The 21,603-nt window shown below is 41.5% G+C and overlaps 2 protein-coding genes across 5 annotated transcripts in view; one reads left to right on the plus strand and one right to left on the minus strand.

Annotated features, from left to right (window-relative positions):
* Nucleotides 1-14,758, plus strand: part of Slc12a6 (solute carrier family 12 member 6) — an 88,917-nt gene extending 74,159 nt beyond the window's left edge. For all 3 annotated transcript variants that reach the window (XM_051144332.1, XM_051144333.1, XM_051144334.1), the window contains 12 exons: nt 35-153; nt 1,357-1,455; nt 3,290-3,409; nt 4,371-4,475; nt 4,823-4,991; nt 6,846-7,041; nt 7,604-7,773; nt 8,567-8,698; nt 9,620-9,727; nt 9,891-10,075; nt 10,582-10,715; nt 13,594-14,758. In XM_051144332.1, the coding sequence (XP_051000289.1) occupies nt 35-153; nt 1,357-1,455; nt 3,290-3,409; nt 4,371-4,475; nt 4,823-4,991; nt 6,846-7,041; nt 7,604-7,773; nt 8,567-8,698; nt 9,620-9,727; nt 9,891-10,075; nt 10,582-10,715; nt 13,594-13,685 (1,629 nt within the window). In that variant the 3' untranslated portion in view covers nt 13,686-14,758. The remainder of the gene's footprint in view (nt 1-34; nt 154-1,356; nt 1,456-3,289; nt 3,410-4,370; nt 4,476-4,822; nt 4,992-6,845; nt 7,042-7,603; nt 7,774-8,566; nt 8,699-9,619; nt 9,728-9,890; nt 10,076-10,581; nt 10,716-13,593) is intronic.
* A 1,010-nt stretch (nt 14,759-15,768) lies between these two features.
* On the minus strand, nt 15,769-21,374 carry Emc4 (ER membrane protein complex subunit 4). Of its 2 annotated transcripts, XM_051144328.1 has the most exons (5): nt 21,207-21,374; nt 20,770-20,884; nt 17,275-17,428; nt 16,900-17,060; nt 15,769-16,522 (listed from the first exon to the last, which is right to left on the minus strand). In XM_051144328.1, the coding sequence occupies exons 1-5, from the start codon at nt 21,290-21,292 to the stop codon at nt 16,487-16,489; spliced, it is 552 nt and encodes a 183-aa protein (XP_051000285.1). In that variant the 5' UTR covers nt 21,293-21,374; the 3' UTR covers nt 15,769-16,486. The 2 variants fall into 2 exon arrangements, with proteins under 2 accessions (XP_051000285.1, XP_051000286.1); XM_051144329.1 differs by lacking the exon at nt 21,207-21,374 and having other exon boundaries at nt 20,762-20,890.
* Nucleotides 21,375-21,603: the final 229 nt, after the last annotated feature.

The raw sequence follows: 21,603 nt of genomic DNA on the forward strand, positions 1-21,603 counted from the left end.
TCCCCATACCTGATATTTTTCCTCATGTGTACAGGTTTTTGGTCACAGCAAAGCCAATGGGGAGCCTACTTGGGCCTTACTTCTAACTGCTGCCATAGCGGAGCTAGGAATTCTCATCGCCTCCCTGGATCTTGTAGCCCCAATTCTTTCTATGTAAGAGCTCCTTATTCTCTTCAACTATGGTTGCTTAATGGTATATAACATGATTTCTATCAGTCATCTAAGAGTAGTGATTATGACAGAATTGACCAAATACAGACTTCACTTTGAAAATACTCCTGCTACAGGGCTGGAGAGATGGCTCAGTGTTTAACAGTGTGTACTGGGTCTTTTAGAGGACGTAAGTTCAGTTCCCAGCACCCATGCTAGGTGGTTCACAATCATCTATAAATCCAGTTCCAGGGACCCTGACACGTTTGTGAGCACTCGTGTGACACATACACACATACAGAGACAGAGACACAACTAAAATAAATGTTTAAGAGAATATTACTGAGCACTTTTATGTAAGGCTAGCTTTTATAAATGACTCTGATTTTATAGGGAAAAGGACCACCTCCTTTTCCTCCTGTTTCTTTCTTTCTTTTTCAATGCTGGCATTTGAGCCCAGGGCCTTATATACACTAGGCATGCGCTCTACCACTGAGCTATGTCTATATCCTCCAGCCCCTGCCTTTATTTTATGAGTCATTTGCAATTGGTTTCACTGTTGGCTTCTACTAATTTACCTGTGACTTACTACTGTCTGCTGACACTGGGAATATAAAGATGTATAAGGCATATAGTCTCAGGGAACTGATGATAGATGCGGAAACCAAGACCTCCCCATTTAGTGCAGTGAATGAAGAATAGAAAAGTAAGCACTGGGTGCTGCAGCGCCTAAACACAGAAGGGTTTTCTGCAGAAACTTACTTGTTAAGCAAAAAAAAAAAAAAAACAACAACAACAACAAAAAAAAACCCGACAGTATGTCCAGGAAACTCGGTGCCTTCTTCTGGCCTCTGAAGTCACTAAGCACATAGTGTATTGCCCTTCACATCTTCAGGCAGAATGCTTACACACATAAAAACAAACAATCTTTACTCAGTACGGTGGTACACAGCTTTAAATTCCAGCTCAGAAAACAGAGGCAGACAGATCTCTGTGAGTTTGGGGCAAGTCTGGTCTATATACCTAGACATTAAGTTGCAGGACAGCAAAGTTGAATAAATGACTGTCTCAAAAATAAAATAAAGTGTGTGTTGAGTGGGGGAACTAGAAGAAGATAATATTAAACTAGAGTTGGAAAAAAAAAGCCTGAACTAAGGTGAAAATACTGAATCATTTTATAATAATTCCTCGTTTTTATTCCTTCAGGTTTTTTCTCATGTGTTACCTCTTTGTGAACTTGGCATGTGCCTTGCAAACATTACTCCGAACCCCCAACTGGAGGCCCCGATTCCGTTACTATCACTGGTAAGTAAGTCTTCATCTTCTTCCTCATCTTTCTAGAAATCTACGATATTCTAGGGTTTCAATGCAGGTTTTTTTGTTTGTTTGTTTGTTTGTTTGTTTGTTTTGGCCAACCACTCCATGCAAATTTTGATGTTCAGTTGTTGGTTGAATTCCTTCTTTCCTATTCTTTCATAACCGGATGTGTTATTTTATAATAGCATCCACAGAGACGTAAGTACTTATTTACAGGCTCCTTCAGTCTTGTGGCTCGTACCTTCCCTTGGCACGCCTACCTTTCTGTTCTCTCGTAGCTGAGCGCTGGATTTCGTCCTTCCTCATCTTCCCTCTTTTCTGTTTCCATTCTCACGCTGCTCTCAGAATTTCACTTAGTAACTGAGAGTCGTGAGCTGTGAAGTTAGGTAACCCAAGTCCTCACTTTATTACTTCTAGCCCTGTAACCAGCAGGTTACATGAACGCTGTTTACTAATTCATAACAGAGCGTAAGGCATCTCAAGTGGGCGGTAATACAGTGCTGGCACACAGCACAGCTCTCAGTGGAAAGTTGTGGTGCTGTGGTGCCAGTCCTGAAGGGGCCATCCAAGGTTTGTTTGTTGGTTGGTTGGTTTGAGGAGGTTCTTTTGTATTTTGGTGGAGTTTTGTTTTTATTTGTTTGTTTTTAGTTTTGGTTTTGGTTTTCTTTTGTTGGTTAGTTAGGGTTTTTTGTTGGTTTTTTTCCTTGGTTGTTTTGAGATAGGGTTTTTCTGCATAGCCCTGGCTGTCCTGGAACTCACTATGTAAACCAGGCTGGCCTCAAACTCAGAGACGCACCTGCCTCTGCCTCCCAGTTGCCAGGAATAAAAGGGTGCACCACCACCTCCCAGCTGCCGTCCAAGTGTTATGGGCACTGCCATATCTCTTTCCTGTGTTATGTGATAGTGGGTCTTATGTCCGTCTGTGTGCCTGTCGGTGTGCCCTTGTTTTCTAACTTCCTAACCTTCCTTACTCCTTCTCTGGCTTCACTTCCTAGTAATGACCAGCAAAGTGGCATTTATGTGGCAAAAATGTTTATCTTCAACTTATTTTTAACACTCCCATCCTCCTCCTAGCTCTAACATCAGTTAAAAGTTTGTGGTGAACAGCTTTAGTGTTATATCTTAATCTCTAAGGTAACAATTCTTCTGTTTACACCTGAACATCCATCATAGAGCTAGAAAGATTTTTCACACATAAGGACTGATGTATAATTTATAATTAAAATTATAATTACATAATAATACATTGTCTACATAATTTATTTGCTCAAAACAGTTGCTGTCTACCAGCTTCTCTTTAAGTGCTATAAAAAGTTAATGGCAGCTTTCCATCAGTGGACTCTACAGTTATGGTAAATTAAATGCCCATACAAATGTTAGGACTACTTAAAAGAGAAAAATGTAACATCACATTTCAGATTCTGGCTGTGTTCACTCCCTGCTTTTCCAGATAAGTCCTAATTGTCCTTGTGTTTATGATTGTCCAACAACAGGAAGGTACAGGGTTCCCCCCATCTGGGCTGCTGTAAAGGCTCAGTGGTAGTGGCCTGCCTGCTTGTGCAAAGCAGTGGGTTTGAGGCACAGTACCAGAAACAAGACAACAAAAAGAAAGAGCATTGACACAGCTTTCAAGGCCTGTGATGCTTTTTTATAATAATTATTTTCATTGTATTTAACATAAGTTCTATCTGTAATTGACTGCAAATTTAAATATATATGTACCAATCTCCACCTTAGTCCAGGAAGCACCCTAGAACTGGTGTCTTTCCTTCCTGCTTAGAAAGGTCACTTCCTGATTTATATTTTGTTTTTCATTTTCCAGGGCCCTCTCTTTCATGGGAATGAGTATCTGCCTGGCTCTGATGTTCATCTCCTCCTGGTATTATGCCATTGTAGCCATGGTAATAGCTGGTATGATCTACAAGTACATTGAGTATCAGGGGTGAGTATGATTTACCTTGATCACTGCTGAAAGGGTCAGCCAAGGGTGGCCGGTTTGGCGATGCACCGTGGCACACACCTGGAGTCACAGTACTCAGGGGGCTGAGGTGCGAAGATTGCAAATACAAAGCGACCTGGCCACACTAGTGCATGCCTGTAATCCCAGCACTTATGGAGGCAGAAGCAGGCAGGTCTCTGTGAGTTTGAGGCCAGCCTGGTGTACAAAGCAAGTCCAGGACAGCCAGGGCTACACAGAGAAACCCTATCACACAAAACAAAACAAAACCAAAAGATGGATCAGTGGTTAAGAGCATTTACTGCTCTTCCACAGGACTAAAGTTTGGTCCCCAGAGCCCATCAGGCAGTTCGCAATCACATGTAACTCCAGCCCCAGAGAGTCTGACACCTGTTTGACCTATAGAAACACTTGAACATGCATGAGCATGTCCACACAAAGATGCATACACATACATAACTGTTTAAAAGTATAACGCAAGTATAAACATCTTCAGTTAACGTTTTCAAGCAAGGATACTCTGAAGTGCAGTTAATCCTGAGTAATGACAGAATAACCAAAACCTCAAACAGCCTCCAAAGATAGGAAAAAATTATATTCTGACTCAGAAGATTACTTTGGACTTGACTTTCCATTATTTTCGAAATCACAAGTACAAGTAACTTCCTAATCTGAATTGCTGTTCCACATAGTTGCTTTTGAATAGATACCCTGGGGGCTGAGTAACTGGCAGCCCCTATTGCAGACTATCTGTAGGGTGGTTGATGTCAGTGGGTTCCTCATGCTGGTAGGGACAGCTCATAAACCACATCATGAGTTTTAATCTTCTGTCTTGTACATATTTCACTGATAGATTCAGAAAATCCTGTTTGTTTGTTCGTTTATTTTAAAACTTCAACTCCCTATACTGTAACGGACTGCTCCTCTTTTCTCCTTTTTCTCTCAGGGCTGAGAAAGAATGGGGTGATGGTATCCGTGGGCTGTCACTCAGCGCAGCCCGCTTCGCTTTGCTCCGCCTAGAGGAAGGACCTCCTCACACTAAAAACTGGAGGTAAAGCAATCGCTAAGCAGAGCGTGCACACACACAGCTGTGCTCTCTTGATCAGATAGAGGAACTCTGTGGCTTGAGGAACTGTCGCTGTCAAGCTTGGCACTATCCCCAAGCTTGCGGCCTTCCCTGTTACTGTGTATTTATTGTTGATTGTTGTTCTTCTGTGAAGGCTGGTCAATTTCAGATAACAACTGAGAACACTTGAAATAACTCAGACACCTCATTGACCATTCCTCTGATTCCACCGTTCTGTCAAGTTAAATGTTTTGTAAAGACCCCCTGAAGGGAAGGATCAGGTTGCCATCTGTTTGCCACACTCAGCTGCCTTCTCCCTTGCCTCTTCACAGGCCTCAGTTGCTGGTTCTGCTGAAGCTGGATGAAGACTTGCATGTCAAGCACCCGCGCCTCCTCACCTTTGCCTCCCAGCTTAAGGCAGGAAAGGGACTCACCATTGTGGGCTCTGTCATCGTGGGGAACTTCCTGGAGAACTATGGTGAAGCGCTGGCTGCGGAGCAGGTGAGGAGCACAGCTTCTCGGTCCACACTTCGCAACATTTGTGTTCTCTCAGCTTAAAAGGCCACATTGCTGCCAGGAAAAGCATGGCAATTCTCTCCCCAAAAGGTAGACCTTTTATATTATCATACAGTAAAAGCTGAAAAATCCTTTTATTCCTATTTATTTTTTTTAAAAATGCTTTTGTGAGCCTGCCATGATAGTGCACACCTTTAATCCTAGCACTCAGGAGTCAGGCAGATGTGAGTTCAAACCAGCCTGATCTTTGCAGTGAACACCAGAATTACATAGGGAGACCCTGACTCACAAAACAAAACAAAAAAAGTTTTCTATATGTACCTTTGATAACAGATTTCTAAGGAAATCATGGAGGACAATAGAACATTTGAATAGTAAAGAGATGTAAAAAAAAATTAGTTTAAAAGAATGTATTTATGTGTTTATTGACTGACTTTGAACGTAAGGTTCAGTAATACTTTAAAAGACGTATCAGCTTAATCAAAAGCTGTAAGCTAGGTTCAAGTAAGCAAGATGACCTCAGACTTGTAAGTAACACCTTGGCCTATGTGGCCTAGGCCTCCAGCCCAGTGCTGGCCTTTGAACAGCCATATTCCCCCAAGCAGCAGGAGCTAGAATCAACATCTGTTCTTCCCATGTAAAGCATTGCCTGTGAGATTATCAACAAACATAGTTTCCAGTTAGACAACAAATGTTGATCTGAAAGTAAGAGAGACCGTGTGGATGTTTATATTTGACTGTGGAGAAGGTTCCTAACCTTACAACAGAGATAGCATTGGTGATTTCTCTTTTTACTACCTTTTGTATGGAATCAAGAAAACTTAAAGTGTGCTATTTCTGATTAGCTGTGCAGAGCCGACTCTTGTGCATAAAGAAAGAAGTGTTTGTTCTAACCCTGTCAGTGATGGAACTAATCCTGTCATTTGCAGAAGCTGTCAGCTGTATCACAAAATTATTACTGGATTTCATTTGGAATATGTTGGAACTCTTAGACAGTAGAAAGCATACTACAGAGTACATACTGCTTTTCAGAGACCCTGAATTCAGTTCCCAGCACCCACGTTGGGAAGCTCACAATCACCTGTAAATCTAGCTCCAGGGAGTCCGAGTCCATCTTCTGGTGTCCACTGGTACCTGCATTCCTGCGTGCACACAAACACAATTAAGTTTTAAAATTAAGTCTTTAAAAAAAAACTAGAAATTCCAGAAACATTAACCCAGATGACAAAAAAATTATTTTTCAAAAAGCATATGGTTGCAAATTAAGATTCTTATTCTAGACAACCACTGACTTAATTTGTGTCTTTGGGGAATCATCCCCACCTTGTATATCTATTCTCATTCCAGTTCCAACAAAGAAGTAGGGTAGGAGTAATAGGCAGATGATAGCAAGTTAGCTTAACTAAGTGCAGCACCAATAAAGTAAATGCATGTGACACAGTAAATATAAGAAGAGGGGCAAGGGCCTTACCTGAGGAAATTCTGAAGTAAAACTTCCAGGATCATGAGATTAGGTTTCTTGAGAAATAAGTCAGGGCCTGACTTGTGTCTGACAAGAGTATGGTGGTTAAAGTACTGTTTAGTACTGACTTTTTAGACATCCCCGTGCTCAGTGCTTCACCTGAAAAGAAAGTGAGCAGAATAGAGGGAAGGGGAAAGAAACTAGATGTGGACACAGCTATAGATAATGAATACAGGTGAAAGCACTGAAGAAGTAAGGATGCCTCAGTGCGGCACGTTTAACTTCCTGGACTGTCCTGTGGAGAGAGATGGGAATATATTTCACAGTGATGAGTTGAAAGGTTCAGAAAAGCAGATGAAGGTTTGTATCTTTTTCAGACCATTAAGCACCTAATGGAGGCAGAGAAGGTAAAAGGATTCTGCCAGCTGGTGGTGGCTGCCAAGCTGAAAGAGGGCATTTCCCACCTTATCCAGTCCTGTGGCCTTGGGGGCATGAAGCACAACACCGTGGTGATGGGCTGGCCCAATGGCTGGCGTCAGAGTGAAGATGCTCGTGCGTGGAAGACCTTCATTGGTACAAAATGTGTCCTGTATTAACCTGAGGGCCCAGAGGGGGATGAAGTAAAATTACTGTAGCCCTAACCCTAACCCTCCTAAAGTGGAGACCATGCCATGAAGCATGCTGTCAGAAGGCCACCTAAAACCTGGTAACCTGATGTTACCTGCCGTCTCCATCTGTACATTTATGTTCACAATTAGCATTTTCAGTTGTCATTTTTCATTGTGATGTCCTCACAGGAGCTAGAAAGAGTATCTTTCATTAGATTTTCCCCAAATTCATGCTTTGTAATGTTTTATAATTATAAACCAGTAAAGGTAACAAAGTGTTTTCCTTGACTTCAGTAAGCCTGTCCAGTACACTGGGTACCCTAGTTACCTAAATCATGGCTTCCCATTTGCTTACTAGCCCCCACTCTTCACTCAGTGGCCTCTGTTTCTTAGTAAAGTATAATGTATGATGGACACTTTATTCAGAGAAATGTCAGTGAGCATTACCTTCCTTTTCTGGGATGGTGGGAAGCAAAGCATCCCAACAGTTCTTGTTTGCATATCCTGATTCCCTCTTCTCTCCATAGGCACAGTTCGAGTGACAACTGCTGCCCACCTAGCCCTGCTGGTGGCTAAAAATGTCTCCTTCTTTCCCAGCAACGTGGAACAATTTTCTGAGGGCAACATTGATGTATGGTGGATTGTGCATGATGGGGGCATGCTCATGCTATTACCGTTCCTACTGAAACAGCACAAGGTACCCTGGGCCGCTCTCTGTCAAGCGCTTCCTCTGGCTGTCCTGGCTCACTAGATGTGTTATTGTTGTTGTTATGTCCTGGTGGGACTTAAAATCCAATGAAGCAGGGCTTGTTCTTGACTATCCCATAATCCCAGCTTCAGCCTTACGAGAAGTAGAATGGGCTTAGGGTTTTGGGGTTTTGTTGTTGTGTTTTATACTAATCCATATTAAATGAAATCCTATAAGCGTACTAAAGTTCCATATAAGTGTTTGGAAAAAACAAAAGATAGGAATGCATCAGTTTCAGGGGTAAGTATGTGTGTGTTGTGCATATCATATCAATGTATGCTCATTCTCTGATAAGTTTCTGTCATATTGCTATGCTGTCTGAACACAGAACTCTCAGTGTATCCTGGTGAGAATATGTAGATGTGTCTTCCCTCCCCATATGAAGCCAGAAGCTGTTGCAGTGGGCAGCAGCTTGGTGTCCTCTAAATCAATTCTGACTTAGTTATCTGGAAGTAGCATTCTATCCATCCCACAGATAGATGATCAGCCTACACACAGAGGATGCTGGCTGCACACTGGCTGACAGTTCAAGGCCAGCCTGAGCTACAGTGTTAACTTAGAATGTATTTAATGTGTAGCTTAATCAGTCTTTTACACTACTACAAAAATGTACCAATCAGGAAGCAAGGAACCAATACTTGATACTACAGCAAGGTTGTTCTAGACACAAATGTCTTATTTTAGGAAATCACTTTTTCCCTTCTTGCATCTAATTTTCCATGTACACATGGCATTCCGTCAGGTATGGAGAAAATGCAGCATTCGGATTTTCACAGTAGCCCAACTAGAAGACAACAGCATCCAGATGAAGAAGGACCTGGCCACCTTCCTGTACCATCTGCGCATTGAGGCGGAAGTGGAAGTGGTGGAGATGGTAAGGAAGTAGCTGGACATAGAAAAGGCCAGCACTCCCTCAACCCCAGCTCTCTTCCTACAATCTAGTTTGGGATATTACTCAGCTATAAATGTGTGGTTTAATTTCCTAGGCCTAACAATTCCCTTGACCTAAGTAAGTAGAATGTGTAAATGTTTGTGATTGGTTGGTTTTATTTGTTTTTGCTTTCTTTTTAAAACTTATGTTTTTATTACAGAGAGGTGGAGGGAGTGTGTATGAGTGTGTGTGTGTGTGTGTATGGGTCAGAGGACAACTCTCAGGAGTCCGTTTTTCCTTCTATCATATGAGTCTCTGGACCTGAATTTTGGGCATGAGACAAAATTTTTTTTGCCCACTGGCTCATCTTCCTGCCTCTGGTTGCTTTTTGTTTGCTACACAGCTGTTATATATGTACCAAGTTCTTACTTGCTTATTATGTTTATTTCATGTTAAAAATCACACACAACTAGTTTTATGTGGAAAATAAAAATTACAGTATGTCTTGTTTCAAGGAAATAATAATGATTAGATCATAGAAAAAACTCAAAGCCTCTATATTTAATCTGCATCCCCCAAATCATGTGCCCTTACAACTCAAGACTGAACAAAATAGGAGTGAAAGGTTGCTATTGTGGCAGTCTGTGTAAATTAGATCAGTGTGTAAAAAATAAAAACGTTGGAAGCTACAGTGATGGCTTAGTGGTTAAGAGCAATAGCTGTTCTTCAGGGGACCTGGGTTCAATTCCCAACACCCACATGATAGCTCCCAACTGTCTGTAACTCCAGTTTGAGGGGATCTGACAGCCTCACACAGACATACATATAGGCAAAACAATGCACTAAAAATAAAAATAAATAAATTTAAAACAATACATGTTTGGTTAACCCTTCTTTGTGCCTACTTTGTATGCTGTCTGGCAGCACGACAGTGACATATCTGCCTATACCTATGAGCGTACCCTGATGATGGAACAGAGGTCCCAGATGCTCCGGCACATGCGGCTATCCAAAACAGAACGAGACAGAGAGGTGAGACCTTGCTGACTTAACTGATCTGTTCTGAGGCTTTTCATTGATAGAGACAAATATTTTCTTCTCATTCTGTCAGTTATTCCAGTAAAGCCTACTGTCTTTAAATAGCTAAAGAATGAGGGATAGGATTGGGAGAATAACTATATCTGACCTTCCCCAGGCACAACTGGTGAAAGATCGAAACTCAATGTTACGCTTAACTAGCATTGGTTCTGACGAGGATGAAGAGACAGAAACTTACCAGGAGAAGGTCCACATGACTTGGACCAAGGATAAATACATGGCATCCCGGGGACAAAAGGTCAAGTCAATGGAAGGATTCCAGGACCTACTTAATATGCGTCCGTAAGTGTTTCCACTCACAAGCTTATCCTATAAGTTATCCTAGACAGTGGTACATACATGACTTTACCTGAACATAGTCACATGGGAAGATTAGTGCCTATGAAGATTAGTTACCAATTAAACATTGGACACAAGCAAACCATCTTTTTCTCCTCTACATAGCTAACTTGTATATTGTTTGTCAATTCTTATAAAATTAAGAAAACAGAATGAGGAAACCAGGGCAGTGAGATATTAGCTTGTTAGGTAAAGGTGCTTTGTTGTCAAGCCTTAGTACCTGAATTTGATTACCAGGACTCATCTCCCAAAAGCTGGTGAAAGGAGAGCCAACTCCCAAAAAAGTGCCCCCCACACACCCTTAAAAAATAAGAAACCTAGAGATGTTAGCACAGCAAAGAAATTATAACATTATCCATAATCAAGTAAAAATTTCCTGGGCTTCAAAGTACAGGGTACTTATAACTGTTTGGCTTTTGCCTTAACTGTATGATCTCTTCCCCGCTCAGGGACCAGTCCAATGTGAGGCGGATGCACACGGCAGTGAAGCTCAATGAAGTCATAGTTAACAAGTCCCACGACGCAAAGCTGGTTCTGTTGAATATGCCAGGGCCACCCCGAAACCCTGAAGGTGATGAGAACTGTATCCTTTCCAATACTGGAACTGCCAATAGGAAAAAAAAGTCTTCTCAAGACAACTAGGTAGTGATTAACGTCTGTTCCCTAGTTTCCTCCTCAGAGAAGGAGCTTAATGTCATAGGGAGGGAGTCTTCCAAAGTTGTGAGGTTAATTGATCTGCTCTCGGGAAGCTGGAGAGGAGGTTATCATGTTCTTTCTGAACTCAAGTGCACCAAGGTGTTAAGTTTGCAACATGACTTGTAGTTTTCAGTGATAAACCTAGGGCAGAATACCCACATCTATCCTTCTTCTCAGGATCCTTACTCTGCAAGGCTTCTGTCTTTTGGATGGAGTTAGGGGAGACACACTTGAGACTTCTTAAGAAAAGTGAGAAAAAGACAAAAGGTTCTTCATCCTGGGGTTATTTTTATGGGCACCTCCAGCCCTGCAGTGACACAGACTGGCCCATCTTAGCAACACCATTGAGGAAAAAGAGGAGTGATTTGTTTTGTTAATGAAGAAAGTGGTATGAAAACCTGACTTACAGCTGGGCAGTGGTGGCACATGCCATTAATCCCAGCACTTGGGAGGCAGAGGCAGGCAGATTGCTGTAAGTTCAAGGCCAGCCTGGTCACAAAGTTAGTCCAGGACAGCCAAGGCTACACAGAGAAATCTAGTCTCGAAAAACAAACAAACAAAAAACAAAACAAAAAAAGAAAAGAAAACCTGAGTCACCCAGCTTCAATTAGAAATTATGTGGGTTCTCTTTAGAGATATTTTGAGCTGGTATCTTTTGTTTTGTTTGGGCTTTCTTGTTTTGATTTGTTTTGTTTTGGTTTATAGTTTTTGAAACTGGATTTCTCTGTGTAGCCTTTGCTGTCCTGGACTTGATTTGTAGACCAGGCTATACTCAATCTCAAAGCTATCCGGCTGCCTTTGCTTCCCTGAGTGCTGGAATTAAATTTGTATACCACCATGCCCAGCTTTTAGACCTTTCCCTCTGTTTTGGCATTTTTGTCAAAATAATAACATTTTTTATTTGGTTTTTCAAGAAAGGGTTTTTCTGTGTGACAGTCTTGGCTGTATTAGAATTCTCTTTATAGACCAGGATGGCCTCAAACTCACAGAGATCCGCCTGCCTCTGCCCCCTAAGTGTACCACCATACCCAGCTTATCTTTCATTTTTTTCAGTTGTATGTGAATACACATGTACACAGGCATATAGATGTACATACACCCATACATCATAGCATGCATATGGAAGTCAGAGGGCAACCTTTAAGTCAGTCAAACTCAGGTTGTCAGGCTTGCACAGCAAGTGTCTTTACCTGTCCCCCTTTTAAGCCTTTTTTTCCCCATGTGTGTGTTGTCTGTGCATGTTAACCTGGTGCCCATGGAGGTCTGAAGAGGTGGTTGGATTTCCTGGAACTGAGTTACAGATGGCCATGAGCCACCACATGCATTCTGGGAACTCATAGCTGGGTCCTCTGCAAGATCATCAAGCTCTTAACTACTGAGACATCTCTTCAGCCACTTAAAACTGTTTATTTATGCCAGGCATGATGACTCACACCCTTCATCCCAGCATTCAGAAGGAAGAGGCTGGCAGATCACTGACTTCAAGGCCAGTTTAGTACACATGCTGAGTTTCAGGCCAGCTAGTGTTACACACTAAGTCTGTCTCAAGACTATTCTTGTTTGTGTTTCTATTTGTGTGTGTACTCTCCCTACTTATTCCAGCGAATTGAACTCAAGGTTGTCAGGCTTGTACAAATGCCTTCAGCAGAGCCATCTCACTGTGTATTTAGTTTTAAGAGGGGCTGGAGAGATGGCTCAGTGGTTAATAACACTGTCTGCTCTTCCAGAGGTCCTGAGTTCAATTCCCAGCACCCACATGATAGGTCACAACCATCTATAATGAGATCTGGTGCCCTCATCTTGGAGGGGAAGCACACATGCAGGCAGAACATTGTATATATAATAAATATTAAAGAAAGGAAGGAAGGAAGGAAGAAAATAAGAAAGAGGGCTGGAGAGATGGCTCAGAGGGTAAGAGCACTGTCTATTCTTCAGAGGTCCTGAGTTCAATTCCCAGCAACCACTTGGTGGCTCACAACCATCTATTGTGAGATCTGGTACCCTCTTCTGGCATGTAGGCATACTTGGGAGCAAACACTGTATAAATAATAAATAAATAAATACATTTTTTTTGGTTTTTCGAAACAGGATCTCTCTGGGTAGCCTTGGCTGTCCTGGACTTACTTTGTAGACCAGGCTGGCCTTGAACTCACAGCCTCTGCCTCCCGAGTGCTGGGATTAATGGCGTGCGCCACCACACCCAGCTTAATAAATAAAATCTTAAAAAAATTAAAAAGAAAGAAAAGAAGAAAAAAGGGCTGGGGCTATCACTCAGTGGTGGAATGTTTACCTAACATGTATGAGACTCTTGGTTTAGTTCTCAGTACTTGGAGGGAGAGAGGGAGAAAATAAATATTGTATTAAATATGCTAATGGCCTAGATCCCAGCATAATTTCATAAGTTTAAAACTGAATCCAGTTCCAAGTTTGGGAGTGCAAGCCTGTAATCTCAGCTACTTAGGAAGGTAAGGAAAAGTTATAAGGTCTGTGTGGGTGCCTTGGCAAGTCAAGATTAGCCCAGGCAATTAACAAGACCCTGTCTCAGAATTTTAAAAAATTAAAATCAGAGCATGTGAAACATAATAGGGTGTTTGCCTAGCAAGCACAAGGCTCTAGATTTGATGCATTAGCACTGCTGACTGAATGAATACAGATGGAAGCTGAGTCCTAAATTCAGGCTTTTCCTATTATTAAGGTAAGCATGCTGAGTTTGCAGTTCTATAAAATGCAGTATTGTCTGCTTGTTTCCTTGACAACCTCTGAAGACATGGAATTCCTAGAAGTACTCACGGAGGGATTAGAGCGAGTCCTTCTCGTCCGGGGTGGTGGCAGTGAAGTGATCACCATTTACTCATAATCAGCTTGTGGAATGTTCTGCTTGGTCTTACCGTCCCTAAAAGACTCACATCCATGGAGATAACAGCTCTTTCCTACCACTCCCACTCTAATCTTGCAGAGCTGAGCCCCAACTATGCTCTTGGCTGCAACATGATCTGCCATCCCAGCAGAAGCAAATACTCCCTCAACATCAGAATGGTCAAGTCTTAAAAGCTATTTCTATAGCTGGAGAAGACAAGTCAAAATTAGCAAACTAAGCCTAAGGGAACCTTTTGGCATGCTGAAGGTAGTGAGTGAGTAAAATATGCTAGAAATTTAACTAAAAACAGAAAACAAGTTCATATCCAACATTCAGGATAAGTGTCAGAAGACACAGTTCAGTGATGGCACCAGAGAGGTTATAGGCAGTCAGCCTTACCTTAATGAAAAAGAATGGCCAAGTGAATGTTACCATTGGGGAGATGGCCTGCAGCAAGCAAGATGGAAACTTAGGTTACCAAGATACAGAACCTGAAACTTAGCTGCAGCCTCTGCTTCCCCAGATACCAAGTTTTATTGTCTGTGCTGTGCCACTGTATATTCTGTCTTTAAAACCCATTCTGTGGTTATAATGCAGACAGTGTTACTATAGAAGTGGTTTTTGAAGGTAAAAATTGTTTTCAGGTTTTCAAGTGGCTGAACTAAGGGGATTCCAAAGAGTACCTATAAAATGTACAGAAACACAGTCTGTGGTTAGCTATGCAACACAAAGCACATACATTATTATCTAAGAAATGTAGGTTGTTATGTAGGTTAACCAGGAGGGTCTCATCTCCTATCCTTAGTAGGCACTGGTCTAAAAATAAAAATTAAAAAAGCTGTAAGGAAGACACTAGGGCTGTGTGCTACCACAGGAGGCTCCAGGTTTTAAAGGGGTTGACAGTGGAACTGGGTGAAAGCCAAACCCTTTCCACTGTGCCAAAATCATCTGCCTACAGTGGCAGACAGGTTTGCATCAGCTTGACACAAGAAATCAATCTGACCTCTTCACCAAAGCCATAGTGAAGACCTGAGGCACTCACCTCCATGCCCAGAGCTGAGCTTTCCCCTTTCTGTATTATTCTTCATTCTGACCCCAGAAACTTGGCTCTGCACCAAGTGGTCTGCTGAGCCGATGATCTGTTGTTGGATTTGTTTTCAAAAAGCTCTAAATGTGCCAAGGAAATACTGTGTAAGCTCAGCTTATTTTTCTAATTTATCAATCATGAACATCTGGCTTACCAGCATAGGAAGCCTTTGTGGCTGAGCAGTATTTTCAAGTATGTGAAACCTTCATACCCTTTACAAGATAGTTATTTAAGAAACTGTCTTCTTGCTTACATTCATGGCTGCTTTTAAGTTCCCCTTTATTGATGGTAAATTGTGCCACTCCCCATTACCCTGTACAACACAAAATGTACAAGACACAAGAAAACCCTCAGATATGGCTTAAGAAGCTGAGTCACATGATATGTTCTTCGTCCTCCCAGGCCCACTCAAGGTAGCCGAGGATCCAGAATCCTTTTCCTGTTCCTCCTGTAGAGGGTAGAAACTTTACAGTTCCCGTTCTAACCCTCCATTGCATACTTGAGTATAGTCCTGTAGGCTCCTAGTCATTAACCGCCCATTCTGTCAAAGCGCAGGAACTGCCTAACACATCTACCCCTGACCAAAAGTGATCCATATCAAATATGGGCAAAGAGTAGGGTTACTTTTAGAAAGGCTGTTTGTGGTTAGGGCTAAGTAGGAAATCTTTCAAAGGGTAAGAGAATTAGTGGCTATTAATACAGCTATTACTTCAGTCCTCAAAACACAAAATCACTGTTACATGGAAAGATGGTTATTAGGCCAGACCTATACTCATCTCTGTCTAGAGCATTTCATGTTTGTGTTGCTGCTTATGTTGTCTGTCTATAAAGTGTCTTATCTCTTTTAATCACTGCAAATAAAGCAATACTGAAAACTTGAGAGAAAATGCACCTTAGGGGAAGGGGCCAAATGTTTCAAGAGGGAAGAGAAAGACCTTCTCCTGCCTTCTTGTGAGACCCAGCTTTTGTGTCTTACCTATGAGTTTAGCGGCAGGCTGTAACATTCATTCTCCTCCCCTAGCCCTCAGCCTTCCATAGCTACCTTAAAAGCTGGAGTCTGAACTGCAGGGCCTGTTTGACAGGTGGCAGCTTCCTGGTGGGAGAGGAAAAGTCACTGTTCATCTTCCGTTGCTTCTTTTTTTGTGGCCCCAAGGATCCCACCAATCCTTATTCCCCCTAAATGTTAAAAAATGTTCCTTATTGTGGATATTAAAATAAGTTACACTGTAAGCATATTTACATGCTTTTTTTTTTCCTGGTTTATTTTTCTTTTCATCATGTATAATTTGAATCCAGCATTAGTTTCTCACATCTTCCAAAAAAGTCTGCTTATGCGATATAGACGTGTAATATTAAAATAGATTTAAGGGGAACTTGTGAAACTTGTAAAGCATTGTTCTCGACCATTTAATTTATTGAAAGGAGATGCTGCTACTCAGCAGCTGCTATTCTTTTGTTTACATAGACTCTGGTTTTGTTTGTTTTGCTCTGTGCTGGGAACATAAATAAAGTTTTCTACATTATTTTCAGTCAGGTTGTGCTATAGTTTCTTTTCTGCCGTCACATGCTGCATAATGTCCTTGTAGAATCTGTCTTCTCACCATGGGAAAAAAAGGCAGGTTTTGGTTCTTCTCGACATGCGTGACTGTTTTAGGTGAGCATTAGCTTAAACAATGCAAATGAGGCCCATATACCAGGTGCAGCTTTCCTGGGTTCAAAAAAGTAATCCTCCACCACTGAACTCCATTCTCTAAAAAAAGAAACAGCGAAGAGGTGAATAGTAAATAACTTCTTAGTCTGTTTCTTCACAAGCTCTGTCATACATGACCTTGTAACTTCCAAATGCCTAGTGCTTTTGTACTCTTGGGCCAGCGAGAGTGCTCAGAGGATAAGGGTACTTGCTGCCAAGCCTGATGACCGGAATTCAATTCCCAAAACCCATTTGATAGGAGAAAACCAACTCACTCCTGCAAGTTGTTTTCTAACCTCCAACGCACGCACACGCACACACACACACACACACACACAAATAAAGCTTTAAAAAAAAAAGAAATGAACTCTCAATATCAACTCTCACTCGATATTCACAGTACATTCCATTTGCCTGAAATTTAACTTGAACCATACCTCAGGGGGCTCAATAAAGGCTAGCCAATCTGATGCATGTGTAGGCAACAGTCCCATGGACTGGCACTTGTAAACAGCCAGTGCCAAGCCCAGCAGGTTCCCAATGAGATAGACCAAACCCTGAAGAAACTTCTGACTTGAACTCTCCAGCATCTTGAAAGCTGTTGGGATAACAGACATTGTCAAACCCTTTTTTCTCACAATACGAATGAAACCAACCATGAAATTAATTACATATAGACTGAAAATACAATTATATATAGAATTGCTACTACCACCACCACCACTCTGCACACCCTCTAGCCAGAAATATATCAAAGAATGTGCCTTTGATCCTTAGCACCAGGGAAGGACCATTATTTCATGAATACTTACTTGCTGAAATAGCCATGAGTGCTTGAATGGGTCGCCAGGCCATCATACACACCATCATAGTAGGGAAGATAGAGATGGTATTGCCTGCCATGTACATGATGAAGAGGTTCATGGGAATCTGTTTGAGGGGACCCAGGGCGATATCCCAGCAGCGCTAAAACAAACATACAGTTTAAACTGTTAAACTACCCTTCAGGCTCACATTTACCATAAGACTGATGCTGAAATCAAGTGAACAGACGCCTCCCTCCACTCCTCTACTGCAGCACTTTTCCCTATACAAGCTTTCCAGGGGACTTTTTGTTTTGTTTTTCAAGATGGTTTCTCTATGTAGCTCTAGCTGTCCTGAAACTCTCTCTCTAGACCAGGCTGGCCTCAAACTCAGACAGAAATCTGCCTACCTCTGCTTCCAAGTGCTAGGATTAAAGGTTTAGTGCCACCACTGCCTGGCAAATTTTGAGAAAATTTATAATCTTTTTGTTCCTTTGGACAAGATCTTGCTATATCCAGGTTGACCTCCAACTTGAGATCTTTTGTATCATCCTCCCAACTGGTAGGATTGTAGACGAGCACTACCACACCCAGCTAGAAATTCATGATCTTAAAACCGTGTGAGAAAAAAATGAGAAAAACAAAACCAACCAATGTGAGAAGACTCAGCATCTATGTCATGAACATTAGACAAAGAAACTAAAAGTATTTTGAGAAGAAAACAAAAATGGGAGAAGTCATTAATGAAATAAAATCCTCAAAGATAAACCTGTCTTTTTGCAAAGATTATAAATTCAATACTGGTAAAGCTGATGAATTAGAAAGGGGAGAAGACACTCTTCCATGTCTAGAAGGAAAGGGGACCACTTTATAGATCCTGTAGGCATTACACTGGCCATATTATAAACTCTTTGACTACTTGAAATTTTAGGAAATGGAAAAATTCCTAGAAACATGACTTAACAACAAATAGCATAAGAAAAGAAGAAAAACAGTTCTATGCCAGTTAACAAAGCTGTTCCTATAGTTAACCCCAGATCACTTCCCTTAGCAACTTCTAACCGTTTAAATCTAAAAATAAAAGTAAGTCTTACACAAACTCCTTTGGAAGGAAACAAATCTAAACTTAAAATTCTACAACTCAAATCCCATAAATACCCAGGCTTTAAAAGACCATTAAGAGAAACATATGCGTGTGCATATAGATATGCAAAATCTAAGTGTATTTACTTCTTTATTTAATCTAAATTCAAAATCCTAACAAAGGCACTGGAGAGATGGCTCAGTACCTGTTGCTTGTACAAGGGGACTGATGTTTGGTTTCTAGCACCTACGTAGTAGCTCAACAAGAATCCATAGCTAGTGCTAAGGGATCCAATACCTTCTGACCTCTGAAAGCATCAGGCACATACAGTACACATATATGTGCGCAAGCAAAAAAAAACCCAAAAAACTGATAGGAGCTGGCATGGTATTTCACATCTTTAATCCCAGCACTCAGGGAGGCAGAGGCAGGTGGATAGCTGAGTTCAAGGCCAGCCTCATCTACACAGCAAGCCCAAGACAGCCAAGGCTAAACAGAGAAACTCTGTCTCAAAAAACCAAAAAAAAAAAAAAAAGAAAAGAAAAAAGGGCTGGAGAGTTGTCTCAGTGGTTAAGAGCACTGTCTGCTCTTCCAAAGGTCCCAGGTTCAATTCCCAGCACCCACATGGCAGCTCACAACTGTCTGTAACTCCAAGATCTGACACCCTCACACCAATGCACATAAATTAAAATTAAATACAAATATTTTTTAAAAAAACAAAAAAAAAGTATTTTATGATCTGCCTCTTTAAAACCATGTCATAACTTACTATAATTATAAGTTGATATTCTGAGATGAAAAATTATGGGATAATACTCATCAAAGATGATTAATGAATTTGTCATTTTCATAATTGTAAACACTGAATATATGTATTCCATGGAATAAAAATCACAAATTCAACAATATTATTAAGGCTGTGAGGAGAATAAAATGTAAAGCACCATTCTAAGCACTTTACACACTTTTGTTGTAAAATTCCGGCTAATATAGTTTACAAGAGTGAAAAGACAAATGCAAATCAACAACATAAGGCATGTGATATATTCATAAAATATAAATGATACAGAAAAATACAAAGAAAGGATACACAGTGCTATACGGAAAGACAACTATATAATATTAGACCCTAAGGGAAAGAAGCAAGCAAGTTATGAAGGAACCCAGAGGAAGAGCATTCTAAGCCTAGAGAACAAATACAAAAAGCAGAAAATGGGAACTTGTCTAGTATCCTTACAAAGCAGAAAGGAAACCATTATGACCAGAGTAAACAAATGCAAAAATGGTAGATGATAAGCCCAAAGATGCTACAAGGAGCTTGACTAGTGCATGAAGAATTGTGTATAACACTAAAAAGACTGATTTTCATGCTGAATGAACATAGAATTATAGACTGATTTTGAGTAGCTCTGGCATGTTTTAAAGAGATCATTTTTGATGGTTGTACTATGGCGGGGGCAAAGATGTAACAAGATCCATTAGAACTCTACACAGAAAAGGATATTGGGGATTTGAATACAGGTTCTCTCAAAACGATGGTGGTTTCATTGGGGGAGTGCAATGTTAAAGCTCATCATATTGTACCCCTTTAGATTAGAGGTTCCCAAACAATGTCCTGGAAAACATTTGGTAACGTTGAAAACATCTGCAGTTCACACAATCATGGAAATAAATAATGGTGCCTAATGTGTAGGGATCAGAAATACTAAATATCTTATTGTACCCAGCACAATTCTCCACAACAACAACAAAAAAAGTGCTTAGCCACCTATAGAAAACAGCGCTGTCGGGTGCGGTGGTGCAGGCCTTTAGTCCCTGAACTCGGGAGGCAGAGGCAGGCGGATCACTACGAGTTTGAGGCCAGCCTGCTCTACAAAATAAGTCTAAGACAGCCAAGGCTAACACAGAGAGACCCTGTCTCCAAAAACAAAAACAAAAAAAGTTAAGAAAGAAAAGAAAACGGTGCTGAGGTTGAGAACCCATACTGTTATTATAAGTAGAGGGATAGGGAGGGTCAGTTGATAGATGATTAGCCTACTGCAAAAATCTGGGTGGAGGGTGGTGGCTACGGCTGAATGGGTTAATGGGTGAAGGCAGTAAGAAATGGTAGCAGGATTGGATGCTTTGAAAGTAAAAGGAGTATCATGACAGACTAAAAGTATTATGTCAGGGAACTAGCATAAAAGTGTAACTTCAAGAAGAAGGTGTTGCCACCGATGCCATTTTTCAACCAATTTCATCAGCCTATTTTTTTTTCAATTATTACCACTTCTGGATTTCATATGTAAGATACTGTAATACGAATCTAAAGCAGCGTGGCTCCCAAACACCCAGGCAATGGCTATTTTTACCTCTCCTCCGGACAGTAAGGTGAGCCGGGACTAGCCCAAATGCTACTGTTACATCTAATACCTCTGTACCTTCTCCACTAAGATCCGGTCTGTCTCTTGCACGCTGGTATCAGGCACTTGCTTGTCCAAGTAACCGACTGGATAAAGTGAGTCTCCCTGTCCACTGCCACGGTCGCTTCGGCCCCTAAAGAACCAAACCAAATCAAGAGATTAAAACTGCGCTTTCCCAAGCCCGGTTTCCAGCTCTATCAATCACAGGAATAAAGAACCTCAGATGTAGCTACCCAGAGTAGACCCTCTTCGTGCGTTCGTCGGTTCCCAGGCCATTGGAAAAACTAAAATAAAGAGCCTTAGTGGGAAATAACTTCCACAGCACAAAAGCTCCTCGGGTGACTTCTATCTGCCACCCACCCGTGTCGGAGACTTACACCCAAGGCCCAGGTCCGCTGGATCTCTGGCCGTTCTAGGATAAGGCTCAGACACCGAGCTTCAATCTAGAGACTCACCTGCTGCCTCCTCCCGGCCCACTAAGCTCAATGGCCCATTTGAATCGCCGGCCTCGGTTGGCTACCAGGCCCCCCTGGGTCGTCATGACAGCAGTCGCTAGCTAAAATAACTAGCGGTGACTGCAAGCACTCTGACTTCCTCGCTTTCGCCACAGCACACTTCCGGCGCACAGTATTTACGTCACACGTTTCCCCGGAAACTGGTTGTCGGGAATAAGGAAGAACGAGCTTTTGGGTTTAGAAAAGAAGACCAGCTTTCTTAAACTTCTGTGAATAGATCCCTTACTTGTGCTCTGGTCTCTTAGGTACGAGTTACCGAGCGGGAGTACGTAATGGCAGGAATTGAAGCCAAGAAGAGCACGAAAGTGAAGTCCTGTTTTAATCTCGGGGTAACCTG

This window comes from Acomys russatus, chromosome 4, assembly GCF_903995435.1.
Source record: "Acomys russatus chromosome 4, mAcoRus1.1, whole genome shotgun sequence".
NCBI classification, from domain to species: Eukaryota; Metazoa; Chordata; class Mammalia; order Rodentia; family Muridae; genus Acomys; species Acomys russatus.